Source organism: Narcine bancroftii, chromosome 4 (assembly GCF_036971445.1).
Source record: "Narcine bancroftii isolate sNarBan1 chromosome 4, sNarBan1.hap1, whole genome shotgun sequence".
Lineage (NCBI taxonomy): Eukaryota > Metazoa > Chordata > Chondrichthyes > Torpediniformes > Narcinidae > Narcine > Narcine bancroftii.
In genome coordinates this window covers 21,456,709-21,476,339 of record NC_091472.1, presented here as the reverse complement: position 1 = coordinate 21,476,339, position 19,631 = coordinate 21,456,709, and the positions used below count along the sequence as shown (strand labels likewise).

At 43.9% G+C, this 19,631-nt stretch overlaps 1 protein-coding gene and 1 long non-coding RNA gene across 3 annotated transcripts in view; one reads left to right on the top strand and one right to left on the bottom strand.

The window, feature by feature from the left end:
• The window catches only part of crim1 (cysteine rich transmembrane BMP regulator 1 (chordin-like)), a 287,206-nt gene extending 280,120 nt beyond the window's left edge, over positions 1-7,086 (top strand). Inside the window, exons 17-18 of the mRNA XM_069930938.1 lie at positions 171-347; positions 1,115-7,086. Of these exons, the coding sequence (XP_069787039.1) occupies positions 171-347; positions 1,115-1,129 (192 nt within the window). The 3' untranslated portion in view covers positions 1,130-7,086. The remainder of the gene's footprint in view (positions 1-170; positions 348-1,114) is intronic.
• Positions 7,087-17,615: 10,529 nt separating this feature from the next.
• The window catches only part of LOC138760383 (uncharacterized), a 73,267-nt gene continuing 71,251 nt past the window's right edge, over positions 17,616-19,631 (bottom strand). For both annotated transcript variants that reach the window (XR_011355575.1, XR_011355576.1), the window contains one exon: positions 17,616-19,606. This is a non-coding gene — a long non-coding RNA (uncharacterized lncRNA). The remainder of the gene's footprint in view (positions 19,607-19,631) is intronic.

Sequence of the window (19,631 nt, the reverse complement as noted above, 5' to 3'; positions counted from 1 at the left end):
GTGAACCTCTTTGGGCCACCACCAATGCCGCTATACAGAGGGATGGGCAATATGGGGGACGGCCAACCCTTTCCAACAGCACGTGCATTGCACACAAAAATGGAAGCGCGGATAAGCGGACAGGGTTGCCGGTGTTAAGTGTTGTGAACTAATTCTGTTTGTCCCACCAGCCCTCGTGCCTGAACAACCAGTTGGTGTACGTGGACTGCAAGAAAGGAACCATGGTTCAAGTGGATAGTTCACAGAGGATGCTGAGAATGGCAGACCCAGACTCCAGACACAGTGGCTTTTACAGCATGTCAAACACAAAGCAAAGCAACTTGCAGGCAGACAGCTTCTATCAGACGGTGTGAGGCACCTCTCCAAAGAGAAAGACTTTTTTTTTTCTTTACCCGCTATGAAAAAAAAACACCCAAAAAAATTACAAAAAAAAAGAGCTACAATTGTGCACTTGCTTAATGGACTGTATTGGGTTTGTGAATTCATGTACAACTCTTGAGATGTGACCAGGATGGGCTCCATTTTGCTCCAACAGTGTGCCAGAGAGAGAGAGAGAGAGAGAGAGAGAGAGAGAAAGAATCATTCCCGCTTTTCCTTGTGATATTTGACCAAGTGTTTCCTTGAAAGCTGTAACACCACAAGTTGCAGCTGCTATGGTTTTTCTGCATGTAAAATATAGCTGTAGAGAGGTGAAGGACACTCTGTGGGAAGAAAGCCCTTTCTGATTGACTACCAAACAGCAACTTTCCAAGCTTGCGGACTCTTTTACATTTCCTCGCTCTCTATACCTCTTATTGACAATGCTTAACCCACTGAGATTAGAGAGAAAGAGCCCTTGATATGAATGTCCTAGAGTATGCCACAAGTACAAACTATTTAAGAGAATCAACATAGACCCGGGCTGCCATAGGGGCAATGTTTTCTGTACACATGGAAACTTAAGATAACAAGATTTTTTTTGATCATTGTTTATTAGACGATGGCAGATGTTAAGGGTGGGTCAACTGAATCATAAATAAGGTGTACGTTGTGCTGCTTTTATGGCCAGTTGGTTGGCAAGGACAGCGCCAGGCTGCGGCCTAAACCTTTTTTTTTGTGTTTTGTATGATATTAGCACTGGATCGTGTAAAGATACTACCAGAGATGAAAACAACCACAGCAGGCTTTTCCGACGTAGCTCCCAGGGGCTCTCTGGTGGCCTTCTATGAGTTTCTGAAGGTGAAAATGGAAGACGTTTGGTTGGACAGAGTTCCTGCTTGATATTGAAAGAGAAAAGAGACTGGGGTTTTTGTACTTACTGGTATGCAGACTAGAGACTGCTTCCGTGATGGGAAGCTTCGTAATTATATATTACTCAAGCACCTTTTTTGAAACTGAGAAAAAGGAAATTATGCTTTGTGAAACATTAGCATTATAGGAATATTTATGTTAATATATATTATGCTAAAACAAAAGTATTTGTACATATATATAATTTTCTATGTTTTCCTGTTTAATGTATTTATATCCTAGAGAGATTTTATCCAGTTTTAAAAAAAAATTTAGCTTAACAGGCATTCCATTTTAGTGCTTGGTGGCTCACAGGACTCGAGGAAGGAAAAAGCATCTCATTATGCCTAAGATTTTGTGCCTTTCTGCTGATGCCCTCAGCATAACTCTCACTGTTTCTGATTTCAGCCTACAAAGGGCTTTAAAGATCGTACAATGGGTCTCACGGTTATCCATAATACAGAACCAGTGCTTGCCAACCTTGACCTTTTTCTTTTGTCCACCCATTGTAGCTTTCTTGTGTCAGCCTATTATCCGATCCCTGTTGCAAGTTAACATTGGGGGCCTAACGCCCTGGGCACCGTGGCTTCCAATTCCCACTGTGAACTGAGCGTCTTACAATTGGCCTCTCTCCCTTTTTGTTCTTCCCTCCGGAAGTGTGTCAAAATGTCTCCCATCTTCCAGATCCTCCTGAAAGCCTCCAGACTGTCTTCTTCGGGTGAGAATGTCTTGTCAGCTCGATGAGGATTGGTATGGTTCATCCACAGTCCCAAGGTCCTACTTCAGTTGGTGCCTCTTAGATGGAGTGTTTGGGGTTGGGGGGAGCAGTACAGTTGGCTTTTTGCTAAACAGGATGGGGGATGCAGGGTTGGGGTAGTGGGCAGGTTGTCAGTCAAGCAGACCTGTCTGATCGATTTCTTTACAGGGTAGCAGACGCGCTTGGGATTGTGGAGGCAGGCTCTGCTGGCTGCTATGGTGCTTTGGGATCAAAGGGTTATTTTCCAAGCCCCTATGAGTAATGGCACTCAGGCATAGACCACTGATCCACTCTCTCCCCGAGCAGGAGCAATAGGCTGGGAAGACTGGGAAGGAAACGGCAACACCGATGAAAGGACTGAATGATATTGCCCCAGGTTGCGAGATCAGCACCGAGTGACTCACCTTCTTCACTCCCTGCTTTGTTTGATGCCCTCTTTAACTCCCTCCCTCGCCACATTCGTGGCATTCTTTCCCCCATCTCCACTCTCATTGCCATAACTTTATTCAGCCCCATTTCCTTTCATCCGTGCTGGTAAAAACTCTTGCACCTACGTGCCCCCCCCACCCCCAACGAAATCTTTGATCCTTCATTCTCCACCGTAGGGATCACCAGGATCTTTCTGCTGTTGTTAATTGGTTCATTCCCTCTCCCAGCTCTCCCTGAAATGCAAGGAAACAGGCAACCAGGCCCAACAAACCTTTCCCCTCATTCAATGTGATCAGGGCTGATGTAAGCCATCCTCAACTCCCCAGAACTGGCACTCTTACATTAATATCTGGGGGCAGGGAATTCCAGAAATTCACTATCCACTGAGAGAAGAAATTTCTGCCCTCTTCAATTTTAAAAGTCTGTCCTCTTACTTTGTAGCTTTGTTCTCTGGTTTGTGACTCTTCCACCAGCAGAAACATTTCAACATGTACCCTGTCAAGCCCACTAAAGATCATGTATGTTTAAATGAGGTCACCCCTTCGAAACTCCCAAGGAATACTGATCCAAATAGTTTAGCCTTTGTAACCAGAGTCTCCTTTGAACTGTCTCCAAGTATATCTTTTATTAAGTAAGGCTACCAAAATTGTGCACAGATTCCAGTTATGGCCTCACGAACACCTGCACAAGTGAAACAAAACCTCCTATTCCACATTTTCACAAAAAAGGCCAAAATGTCATCAGTTGGACCTTTATCTTTTGGTGACTCATGCCCTAGAATACCACGATTCCGCTGAACTTCACTCGTTTGCAGTCTCTCGTTATTTACATAATTGCCTTTTTATCCCTGCATGACCTAAACATCCACTCCCCACCCGTGCCAGATTTTCAGTCTCGCTCCCACTCTCTGTATCCTTTTACAAAATCAGAATATCTTCTTTACTGCCTATTTTTGTACTATTGGCGAACTTGCAATCTTCTGTTTTGTTCCCTCCTGGTTGTTAATGAATTGAGGCCCAAGAACCGAACCCTGAAGTACTTAGTCCCATCCAATCCAGCTATTTATTCCAGCTCTTTGTTTTCTAAGGGACAGATAGCTTTCGGTCCATGCTAACACTTTCCTCCAATACCTTGGTCTTTTAATTTATGTGCCAGCCTCTATTGTGACACATTGTCAAATGCCTTTTGGAAATCTAAATACACTGCATCTACACATTTCAGCTCTCATATCCTCAAAGAATTTGAGTGAATTTGTCAAACATGGTTTACCTTTCCTAAAACCAGGTTGACTAGGTTTGATCATATCCAGTTGATTAGTTATTTCCTCTTCGATCCTTGACTCTAGCATGCTGGCAATTTCAGATGTTAAACTAACTGGCCTATAGTTCACTGCCTCCTGTCTTCCTCCTGGGAGACATGTTGGCTGGTCTTCCAATCCCCTAGTAACCTTTCAGAACTCAGCAAATTTTGAAAATAGTTCAACCCAATGGATCTATTATCTCTGCAGCCACTTTTAACACTCTTGGGTGCAGGCTGTCGGGTCCTGGTGAGTTGTCAGCCTTTAGCTCTTGAGATTCCATAGCATTTTATCCCTAATGGATGTACCACTACAAATCCCTCCCTGTTAGTTTAGATCATGGCTTTCAAACTGTTTCTTTCCACACACATATCATCTTAAGTAATCCTTATACCATTGATGGCCTGTGATTGGTAAGGGATTGCTTAAGGTGGTATTTGAGTGGGAAAAAAAGGTTGGGAACCACTGCTCTATCCCAAATTGCTGTTGGAATATTTTGCTTGAGAAAAATTGTCATTGGCCCATTTCCTTTGGAGCTATGAAACCCTGCACATAACGAGTCAATTAGGTACGATTAAAACAGTGGTTTTCAAACTTGTTCTTTCCACCCACGTACCACCTAAAGCAATTCCTTACTAATCAACAGAGCACCAATGGCATAGAGAATACTTAAAGTGGGATGTGAGTGGAAAGGAAAAGGTTGAGAACCACTGGTTCAGATGATCATTCTGGTATGTTAATAATATCCATGGTAAAGACTCCGGGAAAAAAATTTGATTTTCTATTTCTGTCTCCTGTTATTAATTTGGCAGATTTGTTCTTTGAGGGTTCCACACTCACACAAGCTACTTTCCTCTATATGTCCAGAGAAATTCTTACTATTTGTTTTGATATTAGACTCAGGTTTTTTCCCTCACAAGTTTTATCATCTTTCACAGCTGGATCCTAAAAAACATTGGTCTACCTCCAACCCTTGGCAATCTGTGTGCCCTATGTTTCAATTTAATATTATCTTTGCCTTGTTTTGTCAACCACAGATTGTGGCATTGTCCTGGAAGTGATCTTTCGAATTGTGATAAGTTCCCATTGAGTGTTACAGTCTGTCTGCTCTAATACATGTTCATCTGCCAGGCTGTCACATTAATTATTTTCCCAGAACACCTCAGGCAACTCCACCTTTACACCATTATAATTGACTGCATTGAAGTTGAAGACATTGACTTTGGACCAGTGATATTCACCTTCAAGCTGCATCTGAACCCCATCTTATTGCAGTCACTACTTCCCAGGAGATCTTCAATCACAAGATCTCTTGGTAATCCTTCCTTATTACGGTGACCAAATTTAAAACAGCCTGACTCATTCATCCTCCCTTTTGATGCCCTTGTCCCTTGGTTAATCCTCGCAACTATGCAAATATCCTTTGGCAACTGCTTCCTCAATTGTGAGCAAGTAGCCACAGACCTGATTGGATCATCTGAAGTCTCAGCTTCCCCTGATGAGACTCTCACAGCTTCAGGAATTTTGCCGCAAATCTGAATTCCTTTCACCTGTTAACTCCCTCTTTCATCTCCAAAACCGTATACAAAGCAAGGGACATGCTTGGCCAATAAGATCAGGGCTATCCTTTCAACCAGGTCTACCTGACACCCATCCGCCCCCACTCCTCTTTCACCTTCCTTTGCTCACCATTCCAAGAACACGCATTTCTTCCACCTCCTATGCATGTTCCTCGCTTATCTACTGAAACCCACCTCGCGTTCAGCTTCTTCACTTCCCACACAATTCACTGGCTGGCCTGGTGAAAGGTTCTCTCTTCAACAGGTTTTGTTCCTCCACATTCTTGCCATTGTCTTGAGCAACCAATTCCAAGCAAACATCCAAGTGGCTCCTCCATCATCTTCCAAATCCTTGCTCGAGTTGCTTCCTCCCACCCCCTTCCATGCTCCACTCTCCTCGATCGGGTCTTGTTTCCAGCTCTTAACCATTTACACAACCTCTGCTAATGCTTCTTTTCTCTTCTCCCAAACATCTGGAGGTCACGTCCTACCTCTTGGTCCCTAAACATCTCCATCTTTTCCCCCTTCCTTTAACCCCCCCCCCCCCCCCGCCTTTACAGCTGATCTTTCTGACCACCTCTGTCAGTTGCCGTGTTCCTTCACAACACCATGTTGTCCGTAGGTGGGGGGGACAATGGGAGAGGTCGGACTCTCTCCCGTGCCATTTGTATTATGGGTAATTGTGAAATAAATCTCCGGATGACATCAAAGGCATCACAAACACAGAATGTCTGGACAACTGGAGGGAGAGACGAGAACAAAGATTATATGCTTCCTGTTGCCAAAGAGTTACTGTCAAAAGGACTACTGGAATACTGGCATTGATAAGCTGGACTTTTTCTTTGTAGTAAGCCTCTTAGTGGTTATAACTTACTAAATATATTAAAAAAAAACTGACAGGTCTTGGCACTTTTGTACTAATTAACCCTTTTTGTGTAATAACCTTTTTAAAGTGCTTTCACGAGGGAATCCATTACTCATTTTGCTTTAATGTGAAAACATTTGTACTTTTGTTTCGTGGTGGAATTTCCAAGTATTGTTGTAGATACTTGGGCTCAGAGCTTATTAAACTTTAGGCTGAAAAAAAATCTAATTTATTGTTTGCCCTAATTTATTAATCTGGAGATTAATGAAAAGTTAGATCATTGCAAGATGTACGTTTTTTTTTTTGCGTTATTTGTACGGGAGGAATGGAAAGGTGATCTGGTTTAAGGGTCGAGATTTTCCTATCTGTGTGGGCTCCCCCCCCTTTGAGATCTTTCTTAGCTGCTGTCCCTCCTCCCCTCCCTACCCTTCCCCATCCCTCGTGCACAGGAATTGGACGGTTCCTGTCTGGCTCAAAAGAGATCAATGTTCTGTCAAGTCCGATTGCTCGTTGCTTCCCCAAACCAAAAGACTTAAGTTGAAAAGTGTTTTTTTGGGGGGGAAAAAAAAAACAGGTGTGGTTCCCTGCTTGTTTTTTTTTTAATTTGTGATTGTGGTTGTATTCTGGTGAGGAGAAAAGATCAGCGAGGATGCAGGACATTGGTGTAAGATGCTTTTTATAAAATAAATAAAAATGAGAAGGGGAGAAACAAGGTAGCTGTCTACTATGTCCTGTTACTGTTATGCTAATGTAAAATAATGCAAAATATTTCTAAAATAGATGCGTATGTGGCACTTGGAGTGCACTGCAGTTCCGCAGTTTGCTTGTTTACTTTTTTTTAAATGTAAGGCATTTTTTTTTTCGTGTACATTTGCTCTTGACAGCACAATAAACAAAGTTCTGATCCTAATCTGGAGTGGTTACTTCATGCCCATTTCCAAGTCCAATTTGCCCACAAACAGGTTATCGTTAGAAAGTAAAAACACAATGATGGATAAACTCAGCAGGTCAAAATGCATCCTTTATATTACAAAGATAAAGATACATAACCAACTTTTCAGGTTTGAGCAAACGGTCTGAGCAAAATGTTGGAGGAAGAGCACAGGCTCATGGGTAATAAATGGATAAGGGAGAGAGGGTACACCTGCAAGCGGGGGGTGGGGTGGCTCTGTGAAAGGAGAGGGAAGGGGCTGAAAGCTGGAGGAAAGAAGGCAGAGGGATGGGGAAGAGAGGGAGAATGGGGAGTGGCAGAAGTCAACGCTAATGGCATTTGGCGGGAGAGTGCCCAGATGGAATATTAGATGTTACTCTTCCAATCTACAGGTGATCTTGGTTTGACAGTGCATGAAGCCATGGACAAGCATGGGAGTGGGGTGCAGAATTGAAATGGTAGACCTCTGGTAGATTCCTATCGTTGATGCGGACAAATTGAAGGGACGATCTCCCAGACTGAGTCCAGTCTCTCTGATGTAGAGAATGCCACAACGGGAGCATTGAATGCATTAGATGGCTCCCACAGATTCACAAGGGAACTAGGAGGACTGTTTGGGGCCCTGAAAGTCGGTGAGGGAGAAGGTGTTGCCGCATGCGGCAATTCCTGCAGCCGCAAGAGAAGGAGACACCCTGTCAATCACATACTTGGTATCAGCGTACTTGAGAGGGTGCAAGAGGATATTTCCAGGGCTTTGAGCAGCAGCAGACAAGGCTGCATTTGTTTTCATCGTAATGAAGGAAGCTGGCAGGAAATTATTTCTTTAGTTGATGTAGAGCTCGTCAAAAGAAGCAATGACTTGTTGATCCAAACCAAGGCTTTTATTAGCAAAAGACAGGAGCTCTTCACAGGTGTCCGACCAGTCCGGAATGATCCGACGTGGCTAGGGACGCAACCCTTCAAGGCCCAGACAGTAGGCGTAGCTTAGCTCTCAGCCCATCGCTGTAAGCACAGTCTAGATACTGTAACTATATACACTATATACATTGGTGATAGATCTGTAATATCACAGTATGCTATTTAATATGATTTCACAGGAACCTGAGAAGTAACTTTGTTTAACACACAGTGAGCTGAATGTTTGGAACAAGCTGCTGGAGGAAGTGGTTCAGGCAGGAACTTTCCAATGTATAAGAAATAATTGAACAGATACATGATTATGGGACATATGCAGGCAGGTGTGACAGTAGGTGGGACATTTTGGTCAGCATGGGCAATTTGGGCCGAAGGGTCTGTTTCCACACTGTGTGGCTCTATGACCATGAATGTTAATTAACAAAAGGAAGTTAAGGGGAAAAAAAAGTTCATTCCACCCATCTTTAGAGCTCACTGCAGGAGGTTTAACCACATGTTTTAAAAAGTGCAAATGAGCATTTAAAGGTCATCACCCACAAACCAAGAACTGGGAAATAACTTTGGACTTAGGTATAGAATATTACAGCACAGTACAGGCCTTTCAGCCCACAATGTTGTGCCGACTAATATAAGCCTACTCAACAATCTAAACCAGTGGTTCTCAACTTTTCTCTTTCCATTCACATACCACTTTAAGCAATCCCTATGCCATCAGTGCTCTGTGATTAGTAAGGGATTGCTTAAGGAGGGAAGGGAAGGTTGAGAATCACTGCTCTAGACCCAATTGTTACCGAAATATTTTGCTTGAGGAAAATTGTCATTGGTCCATTTCCTTTGGAGTTCTAAAACCGTGCACATAACGAATCGATTAGGTACAATTAAAACGGTGGTTTTCAAACTTTTTCTTTCCACCCACATACCACCTTAAGCAATCCATTACTAATGACACTAAGCTAGGAGGGGTTGTGTGCACTGAAGAGGGGGTCAGGAAGCTCCAGTGTGATTTGGATAAATTGAGGGACTGGGCAGATACATGGCAAATGCACTACAATGTGGATAAATGTGAGGTTATCCACTTTGGTAATACAAACCGGAGGGCAGATTACTATTTGAATGGCAATAGGTTAAGAGATGGGGAAGTGCAGAGAGACCTAGGGGTACTTATACATCAGTCTCTGAAGGCGAGCATGCAGGTAGAGCAGGTGGTTAAAAAGGCAAATGGTATGTTGGCCTTCATATCAAGAGGGTTTGAGTATAGGAACAAGGATACCTTACTGCAACTGTACAGGGCCTTGGTGAGACCCCACCTGGAGTATTGTGTGCAGTTTTGGTCACCTTATCTAAGGAAGGATATTCTTGCAATGGAGGGAGTGCAGAGGCGACTCACCAGGCTGATACCTGGAATGGCAGGAATGACTTAGGAGGAAAGATTGCGCAAATTGGGATTGTACTCGCTGTAGTTTAGAAGATTGAGAGGGGATCTCATAGAGACATATAAAATTCTGGCAGGACTGGACAGAATGGATGCAGATGGGATGTTTCCAAGGATGGGAAAATCCCGAACCCAGGGCCATGGTTTGAGGATAATAGGCAAAACATTTAGGACCGAGATGAGGAGGAATTTCTATACCCAGAGGGTGGTGAATCTGTGGAATTCATTGCCACAGAGGGCAGTAGAGGCAGGTTCATTAAATATATTTAAGAGGGAATTTGATCTATTTCTTCAGTATAAGGGTATTAAAGGTTACGGAGAGAAGGCGGGGATGGGGTACTGAACTTTAAGATCAGCCATGATCTCGTTGAATGGTGGAGCAGGCTCGAAGGGTCGAATGACCTACTCCTGCTCCTATCTTCTATGTTTAATCACCTCTGGCATAGGGAATACTTAAAGTGGTATGTGAGTGGAAAGAAAATGGTTGAGAACCACTAATCTAAACCCTCCCCAATCCATAAACCCCTATTTTTCTTTCATCCAAGTCCTTTAAATGTCCCTATTGTTCCTACCTCCACCACCACCCCTGGCGACACATTCCAGACAACCTCTACTCTCTGTGTAAAAATGAAATTGCGTCTCATCTAAACATTCCTCCCATCACCTTGTACAGATGTCCTCTGGTGTTTGCTACTCTCGCCCCAGGAAACAAGTACTAGCTTTTACCTCTAGTAAGTCACCTCTCATCCCTCTTCACTCCAAATGAAACCCTATTTCTGCTAACCTTGCATCATACGACATCCAGGTAGCATCCTGGTAAATCCTCTACACTCTGTCCTTTGCTTCCACATCCTTCCTGTCATGAGATGATGAGAGCTGAACACCATTCCATGTTGGTCTCACTAGTGGGCTGCAACATTACCTCATGACTCTTGAACTTACTTCCCTGATTAATCATGCTGTAAACATTCTCAACTACCCGATCTATTGTACTGCTTAGTCCTTCCCACTCAACAATGGCCATTAAGTGAATGGCCTTTACACATTGGAGTTACATTCCTTCATGCCAGTCTTACAAGCCTCAGCTTGTACATCCCCATGAATTTTCATCAGTTAACTGGGCCTTTGTCATCACTCTCTGGGTCAGGAGGACTGGAGTTCAGCCTCAGGTAAATAGGTCCCTTTAGAAACCTGTCTGTGGTCCTAACCCACTTAAATCCAATGTCCAATGAAACATCAGTGACAGGTGTAAAAACCACCTCAAATTCACTTCTCCATCACGAAAATTCACCTAGTCTATCTCTGGCACTCAGACTCAGTTGGTCCATATCCAGCCCACTCTCCCCTTTCTTGACCTCTCTCTGCCTTCATCTTGGGAGACAAGTTTCCACTGACATTTTTTACAAGCTTACCAACTTCTACAAATACCTCCACTGCACACAATTCTTCACCTCCATTCCCCTGCAAGGATTCTATTCCTTTCTCTCAATTCCTCCAACTTTTTTGTACATGCTCCCAAGCTGAGGTTGTCTGGTTCAGAGTATCCGAGATGTCCTCCTTCTTCCAAAATTATGGCTTCTCCTCTGCCATAATCAACTCAGCCCTTGCCAGCATCTCCACTTCCCGCTCATCTGCCTTGGCACCCTCTGCCCCAGACACCACAAAAATAGGATTCCCTTTCTCCTCACTTCCAACCCCACCAGCCTTCGCATCCAACACATTAACCACCATAATTTCTGTCACCTACAACATGATCCCCTCTCCCCACAACTCCACCTTCCATAGGGACCACTCTTCCCCACCCCCACCCCCCATGACTCCCTGGTCCCCTCAACCCTTCTCATTTGGCTCCTTTCCCTGCAGTTGCAGGAAGTGTCATATTTGCAACCACACCTCCTCCCCGTTTCTGTTAGCCCACTCCCCGTTCTCCCTCTCTTCCCATCCCTCTGTCTTTTTTCCTTTGCTGTCCATTCACTTCCCTCTCAATTCACAAAGCCATTCTCCTCCCATTTATTGTTATGACCTCCATCCTCCTGCCTGTGGGACTGTGCTCCTTCTTCTGCCCCTCCCCCTAACATTTTGTTTGGATGCCTGCCTATATTTTGCTCATACCACGATGAAGGGTTCAAGCCCAAAATGTCAGTTATGTATTTTTATCTTAGCAAGTGAAACAGTGTACTTTATATTGCAGAGTTTCTCCAGCATTGTGCTTTTATCACTGACCGGTTCCTATCATAGCCATTAATGCTGGTATCTTGAGTCGTTAACACTTTCAGAAGTGCCTCAAAGGACTTCACTATACATGATCATAAATGAAGTGAAAGAAAAGGAAGCTGAGGTCAGCAGTGAAGATAGAAAGTGAGATAAACCCACCCTGCTGGTCAGTGAAGATAAAGAGTGTGATAACCCCACCTTGTTGGTCAGTGAAGATAGAGGGGGTGATAACCTGACCCCAGTGGTCAATGAAGACAGAGAGTGTGTTAACCCCACCCTGGTGGTCAGTGTAGAGAGGGAGGGCCAGACCCAATCTACTCCATCCAAGGGAGCAAAGGACACCACTGACTCCACCTGAGGCAGCAAACCAACCTTTATGAAAAGTAGAAAACCTTGAACTGTGGGAGGGCAGCGATGATGGCTGTGACCAGCCCCAAGTGTGACGGATAGTGACAAATTATTAGAGTCTAAGTTAAATACTGCCTGACTGACTGTCTGCTGAGATAGAGCAACTTGCTCGCCGAAGAATCAAAATTGATTTAAAGCACACAGTCAGTCAGGCAGTACTTAGCACTGGGACCCAACTTGTCTTCTTTATTTGTTTCCAGAGTTTAATGCACTTCGGAAGACACACCTTGAGATATTGGTCAAAGTGTTCAGAAAGAGAAGGAGTTACACACACACATCCTCAAAGCACCTATTTTTCATGTAGTTAATGTTAAGCCCATTAATTTTATTGGTTAATAAATCAGTAATGGGCAGGGGACAGTGAGGAAGGAACAATATGGCTTTAATGCTAAAAGTGGAATGGAGGAGGTTGCACTAACGTATGATTTCAAAGCTTGAAAGAGAATGGAAGCCTCTGCAAATTATCTCCACTGAACCTACTTTCTTCATTGACATGTAAGTAATGACATGTAAGTATTTAATATGGAAATAGGTAAATAAGCAAAACATTGAAATTGCTGAGTTAGAGCGAACAAAGAATCAAAATTGATTTAAAGTAGAAAGTAAACTCGTTTCATGTGCACTTCCAGGGAGCGAGCTGAGTGAGCGCAACTAAGGGTAAAAGTAGAAATTAGAAACTTAATTGAAAGCCTGTTCTCTTCTCTCAAGAAATAAAAGAGGTTTTGGGAAAACCAAACAAAGGTCTCTAAAATATGGAAAGAAGACACAAAAAAGTTTGCAGACACTGTGGTTGAAGTAAAAACACAATGCTGGAGAAACTCAGCAGGTCAAACAGTGTCCTTTATGTAGCAAAGATACATAACCAATGTTTCGGGCTTGAGCCCTTCATCAAGGAATGGAAAAATGTCGGCAGGTGCCCTCCTCCCCACTGCCTGCTGCTGTGCCCTCCCTCCCTTATCCACTTATTACCTCCTGCCTTTGGGACCGTGCTCCTCCCCCTACCCCTCCCCTTCTACCCTTTTGTTCGGGCGCTAACCTAAATTTTTCCAAGCCTTGATGAAGCTCGAGGCTGAAACGTTGATTATGTATCTTCACCTTTGCTCTATAATGCACGCTGTTTGACCGGTTGGGTTTCTCCAGCGCTGCGTTTTCACTCTTTCTCTAAAGTAGAGGACAGATGTAATGCAAAAGTGGAACCTAAGACTAGAGTCAGGAGGATTTTTAAAAACTTGAATAAATCCATGGGGGAATCAGAGCAAGATCTTCAATGGAGAGTGGTTAAAATTTAAAAGTTGTGTTGAACTTCAACATGAAGAAACATAAACAGAATAACCTGTTGGAGAGAAATTAGCCTGCACTCAATGTGCAATATAGTTGCAGTACAAATTCAATGAGCAATGTGCTCTTTGATCTCTGCTTCTGAAAATTTGGTTGCACTGACATACTGTTTGACAGTGGACAAATTTCTAATAAGCCCTTATGCATTAGGGCTTTCTTTAGCTGAAACTAATTAAAAATTAGACAAGGTGTAAGCGGATAGTGAACAGATGCTACTGAAAAATCTCTCTGGTTGAGGGGTTTTTTTTTGCCATCATAAAGCAGGGAGCCACTAAATATGTGCCTCCGGGAATTGGTTCTTACATAATGGGCTATTAGGCATTTACCTGCTGTATCAGAAAGGACTGTAAAATTGAACTGTTACCAAATATTTGCTTTCTTGCTGTTCAGGTAATGATGTGTGAAGATCCAAGGCTCTCATGTGGCTACATCAACAAAGACGTGAAGACCTGGTGGGGTTCACTAATCACCTGCAATTTGGTGCCAGTTTGCTTGTATATAAGTGGATGCTACAAGTAAATAACTTGGATGCTTGGTAGCTCTGATTATCTTCAGCTGCCTTCCACTTACGTCTTCAGGTTGCAGAACTAGTATCAGCCTCTATTTTTTTCTTTCGGAGATTTTCAGTCTTAAAGAAACGGATTTAAGATTTTAAAAGGGACAGACAGGGTAAACGTGGATAGGATTTTTCAATTAAGAGTGGGGGAGATTCAAACTAGAGGGCATGGTTTAAGATTGAAGGGGGAAAATTATAAGGGGAACATGAGGGGAAATTTCTTTACGCAAAGGGTGGTGGGGATGTGGAATGAGCTTCCGACAGACATGGTCGAGGCAGGATCATTGGTTACAGTTAAGGAAAGACTAGATAGTTACATGGATAGGAGAGGACTGGAGGGGTATGGACCGGGTGCTGGTCAGTGGGACTAGGAGGGTGGGGATTTGTTACGGCATGGACTAGTAGGGCCGAACTGGCCTGTTCTGTGCTGTAAATGGTTATATGGTTATATGGTTATATGGAACTTCCTCCATGTTCAGTGGTGATAACACATTGGTTGTATTTTGCGCTGATGCTTGGGAACTGCTTTTCAGGGTAAGATGAACATTTTGAACATTAACACTTGTCTGTAAATTTGAACACCAAGCGCATGAGGCAACCTGCTTTTGTTCCAGTGACCACAGACTCCCTGTGTCCCCATTGTAAAACCAGCAATTATACGCAATTACATTACTTCGGTGAAATGTGATTCCATGAATAACTTTGAATTTAAAATGCAGCTTTAAAAACATCTGACAGAGAATCACTTTGGCAACTTTTTAAAAATTTCCAAATAGATTGCAAGCCAATAAATATTACAAATATATTGGCATTCTGGCTCGTCCCTCAACAACTTCCACAGATATACAATTGAAAGTATACCTGCAGGATGCAGCACAGTGTGGTATAGGACCTGACCTGCTCTAGATTGGAAGTTACAGAATGTAGGAACTGCAGCAAAATATAGCAAACCAGAATATAATGAAAACTTTCCTCCTCTCCAATGGAGTTCAGAATCAGAATTTATTGTCATGAACCAGTCATGAAATTTGGGTGTTTTCGCGGCATCATCTTAGGGCAGACATTCACATTATAACTATCTTACGACATTACTACATAAAAACACAATAGTGAATGAAAAGTAAGGCAGCGTCTTTGCTTCATTGATCATTCAGGAATCTGATGGCAGCAGCGAAGAAGCTGTCCCTGTGCCGCTGAGAGCTCGTCTTTGGGCTCCTGCACCTTTTTCCCCGATGGTGGCAGAGTGAAGAGAGCATGCCCTGGGTAGTGGGGGTCTTTGAGGATAGAGGCTGCTTTTTTAAGACACCGCCTCATGTAGATGCCCTCGATGGAGTGAAGTCTGGTGCCTGTGATGTCGCAGGCCGGGTTAACAACCCTCTGGAGTTTATTCTTGTCCTGCCTCCATACCAGGCAGTGATGCAACCAGCCAGAATGCTCTCCAAGGTACACCTGTAGATTACGAGAGTCTTCAGTGACCTACTGAATCTCCTCAGACACTTCATCTACATCCCCTGCTGCCCATTTTCTTCTCCCTCCTCCCATGGCAAGAAGGCTTTAAGAGTGTGAAAGCATCCAATAGGCTTAAGGATATTTTCTTCCTCCACACTGCATCAGGATCCTGAATAAATTCCAAAACAGTGTTATCATTATGCCCTTCCACAATTTAATGAACGTTAGAGTTAACCTGTTAGTGTGCTTGTAGAAGAATTCTCTCATTGTACTGGATATTTATGTCAAATAGAATTGAATAATCTGGGGAAAAAAATAAGTCTGCAGAAGAACCATTCTCACTATATTAGATATTTAGGAAAATAAATTTGATGCATTATCAATAACTCCAAAGATTAGGAGTTACCTGACTGATAGGCTTTTTATATACAGAAGGCACATCCCCTGTTGCTGACCCAAGACCCAAGCTTGTTCTTTATCAGGGGAATCAAGGGGGAGGAACCACGGGTACATTCAGCAAAGGGTGGGGCAGCCATACATGGACAAACAGTATTAACAGTGGTTCCACTGCATTCGCCCCCCTCTTTTAAAAAGAAGTCCAGCGGGGTGAAGTGGGTTTCATGCCCATCAAAAATGGTGATCTTATCCGCCATTGTGACTGTCGTAGCGCCAGCTGTGACTTAGCTGTTGACTCCTGGATGGTCTGGTCATTGTTGGTGGATGGGCTGTCTAGTGACTGAACTGAGACAGTTGGGGCAGGGGCTGAGGTAGGGTGACATGGTATGTGATAGATGATCATAGGGGGGGGGGGGGGGTGGATGTACTGATTGGTCGGCCAGTGTCCTGGAGGTTTCTGTGCGTGCCAGGTCCCGGATAGACACAGAGACCTCACGTCCATCCAGGTACACCACATAGGTGTAATGGGTTGGACTTGTGGCTTCTCACATGCTTCTGGAGCAGGACAGGCCCTGGGGATATCAACCAGGATGGCAGCGTTAATTTTTGTGCTCTGCTCCACGCATGGTCAATGTCACTACGCAGCTACCACGGATCTCTGCCGAGTGGGACTTAGACATCATGGTGTCTCTGTAACTCACTGGTCTCACTGCGAGGGAGTAATACTGCACCCAAATTGTAGCTCTCCAAGCTCCCGCTTTCGAACAGACAGCTCGTCTTGTATCCATTTACCTTTATGTCCATCATTGATCTGGTGAGCTGATGAGGGCTGCTTTGGTCGAACGTGACTGAAGCCAGAGTAGCCTTGCTGTCTGATCTGCTGTACTGATTCGTGGCCTGGCAAGATGGCAGCATCCAAATGGTGGACCCATGGCATCCACGCAGTGCTGCTGTTGTCTATCAGAAGTGATGTCATCCAAGATGGCAGTGGTCCCCACTGCCCGCATGTGGTGCTGCCTGGGTTAGAAGGTTGCTTGGATTTGTATACCTTCGCGTAGTGTCCCTTCTTCCCTCAGCCATAAAAGGCCACATCCTGCGCTTCCTGGGGTGCTTCTGCTGGCCGTAGAAATAGCTCTTTGGGGGCTTGCCTGTGGTGGTGGCCATAGACAGGCTGGGACGTGGGCGGCCTTTGATTCTGCATCACAAAATGAAGGCACCCGCATTCCCCATGTGCAGCCATGTTATCAGTCAAGAAAGAATCCATATTGCGGAGGGCTACTTCCAGAGTTTTAGCTACTTTGATGGCTTTCTGCAGCTTCAGCTCACCCTGTTCTAGCAGTTACTGGCGAATGTCATCCAATCTGATGCCCGCTACACAGGCACCTCAGATCAGCTACACTGTGTACACTTCTGCTCATACGGCCTTGTAGCCGCAGGCCCATCTGAGGTCTCAAAGGTCCTGAAGGTAATTATCGATGGATTCCTCGGGTGCTATTTAGATGTGGCTAGAACGTATCTGGCGTAGACTCCATTCACCTGGGCCAGGTGAATGACCTGCAGTCTCTGACCATCGGGTAAATATGGTGCCCGACCTGTGAGAACAGTAAGTGCAGCTTGTCTGTGTCGGATTGGACGATCACGGTGGAGGCCTGCAGAAACACGTTGAAGCAGCGTAGTCAGAGTTTGAACTTGTCGGATGCTTCTGGTGACCACAGGTCAATTTCTAGTCTCAGCAACTTGTCCACTCCAAAAAAAATGCAATAAAAGTGATGCGCTATCAATAAATCCAAAGACCAGAAGTTTCCTGACTGATAGGCTTTTATTACCATAAACAGAAGGCACATCTCATGTGGCTGACCCGAGACCCGAGGCTTGTTCTGGGGGAGGGGTTATGGCATTGCCACCTTTATTAGGGGAATCAAGAGGGAGGAGCCACAGGTACAATCAGCAAGAGGTGGGCCAGCCATACACGTACAAACAGTATTAACAGTGGTTCCATTTGGAGTACTATGTACAGTTTTTGGCCCCCTATCTTAGAAAAGATGTGATGTTGTCGTAGAGGGTGCAGAGGAGATTTACCAGGATGATTCCTGGAATGCAGGGGCTGGAGTGTGGAGAATGTTTGGTAGCTCTTGGGTTGTATTCATTGAAGTATAGGAGAATGAGGGGGGAACTCATAGAGACATATCAAATATTGAAAGGTTTTGACAGAGTGAATGTAAATGTTTCCTTTAATGGGTGAATCGAGGACGAGGGGTAAAAGTCTTAAAATTAAAAGTTATCCAACTAAAACAGAGAGGAGGAAGAACTTCCTTAGTCAGAGGGTCGTGGATCTGTGGAACTCACAGCCGCACAAAGCAGTGGAGGCTGGATCACAGGGAGTATTTAAACAGGAAATGGATAAGTATCTTATTAGTAAAAGTATCAAGGGATATGGGGGAAAAGGATGGAAATTGGAACTAGGTTTGAGCATAATTCAGCTTAGAGTCGAGTAACAGAACAGACTCGATGGGCCTACTGGCCTGTTTCTTGTGATCTTGCAATCTGAAGGGAAAAAATTGTAGCTTTTGTTAGATTGCTTGACACAGTATGCATCAAGGATAATAAACTATGTCACCTTTAGTTATTTGGGAAGAGACAAGAAATCTACTGCATGAGAACAGCATGGAACAATGAAGTCCACATGTTCTTGATTATGGGGGACTTAGAGCTGCTTTTTGGAACTACAGCTTGTGAAGATTTAAAGAGAATATAGAGGAAAACACAGATGTGTAGCCATCAAAGCCCTCACTAGAACAGCTGCTTTCAGTAAGTCCCAGACCTCTCCACTCAGGTTTGTTAACTTGTAGCAACAGTAACGCCCCTTCAAAACGTCCACGAAATATCAAACTGAACAACCACATAATTGAGTCTGAGGGCTTGTTGGAACTGTCTGTGCTTTATTATAACAACCGACATCCTTGGATGAAATCAGATCTATCACGCAACATAATTTAATAATTTTCGAAGGTGCACTGAGGTGAAGCTTAAAATGAAGTGATGCAATTAAATGTATACGCCAGACAAGTCCAAGGCCGTCTGTAAACACGAGAGCTCAGAATAAAAATCCTTCTCTGTTGTTACAGACATCAGAAAAGATTAAATAGCCATTACATGTGCTTCAACTGAATAAACTTATTCCTAATAGGAGAACAATTTAGATTGGAAACTTGATTTCCTTGTATCGTTAGTGACTGATGACTATGTGCTTTGAAATTGTAAGGTTTATTTGGAGCATATTGGATATCACAGTATGAGACAGGCAGTTATTGGACTTGTACCATTGCAAGCTAAAGTTAAAGGATAATTTGGAAGCTCTACGATGGAGATGACAAGATTGGCACAATAGAACCCTGTAATCATACGTGCATTTGAGGCTGGTCTAATTCAAATACACATTTGGATAAAATACAAAGCAATCCATCACAAACTTTAGGAGCTGTCTACAAGTTGGGCTGCATCAAAAGGGATCCGCGCTAATGGACCCAAAGCACCAGAGAGAACGGTGGCACGGTTAGCATCAGGGCGACACGATCAATGTAGCGGTCGGCGCAACACTGTTACAGCGCCAGCAACCAGGGCTCAAATCCATCACTGTCTGTATGGAGTTTGTACAATTCCCCTCGAGTCTGCGTACATTTCCTCCAAGGGGCTCCGGTTTCCTTCCGCTGTTCAAAAGGTATTGGGGGTGTAGAGTCAGTTGGGCGGCACGGGCTCATGGGACGAAATGGGTCTGTCAGCCTGCTGCATGTCTAAATTTTGAAAAATAAACCAATC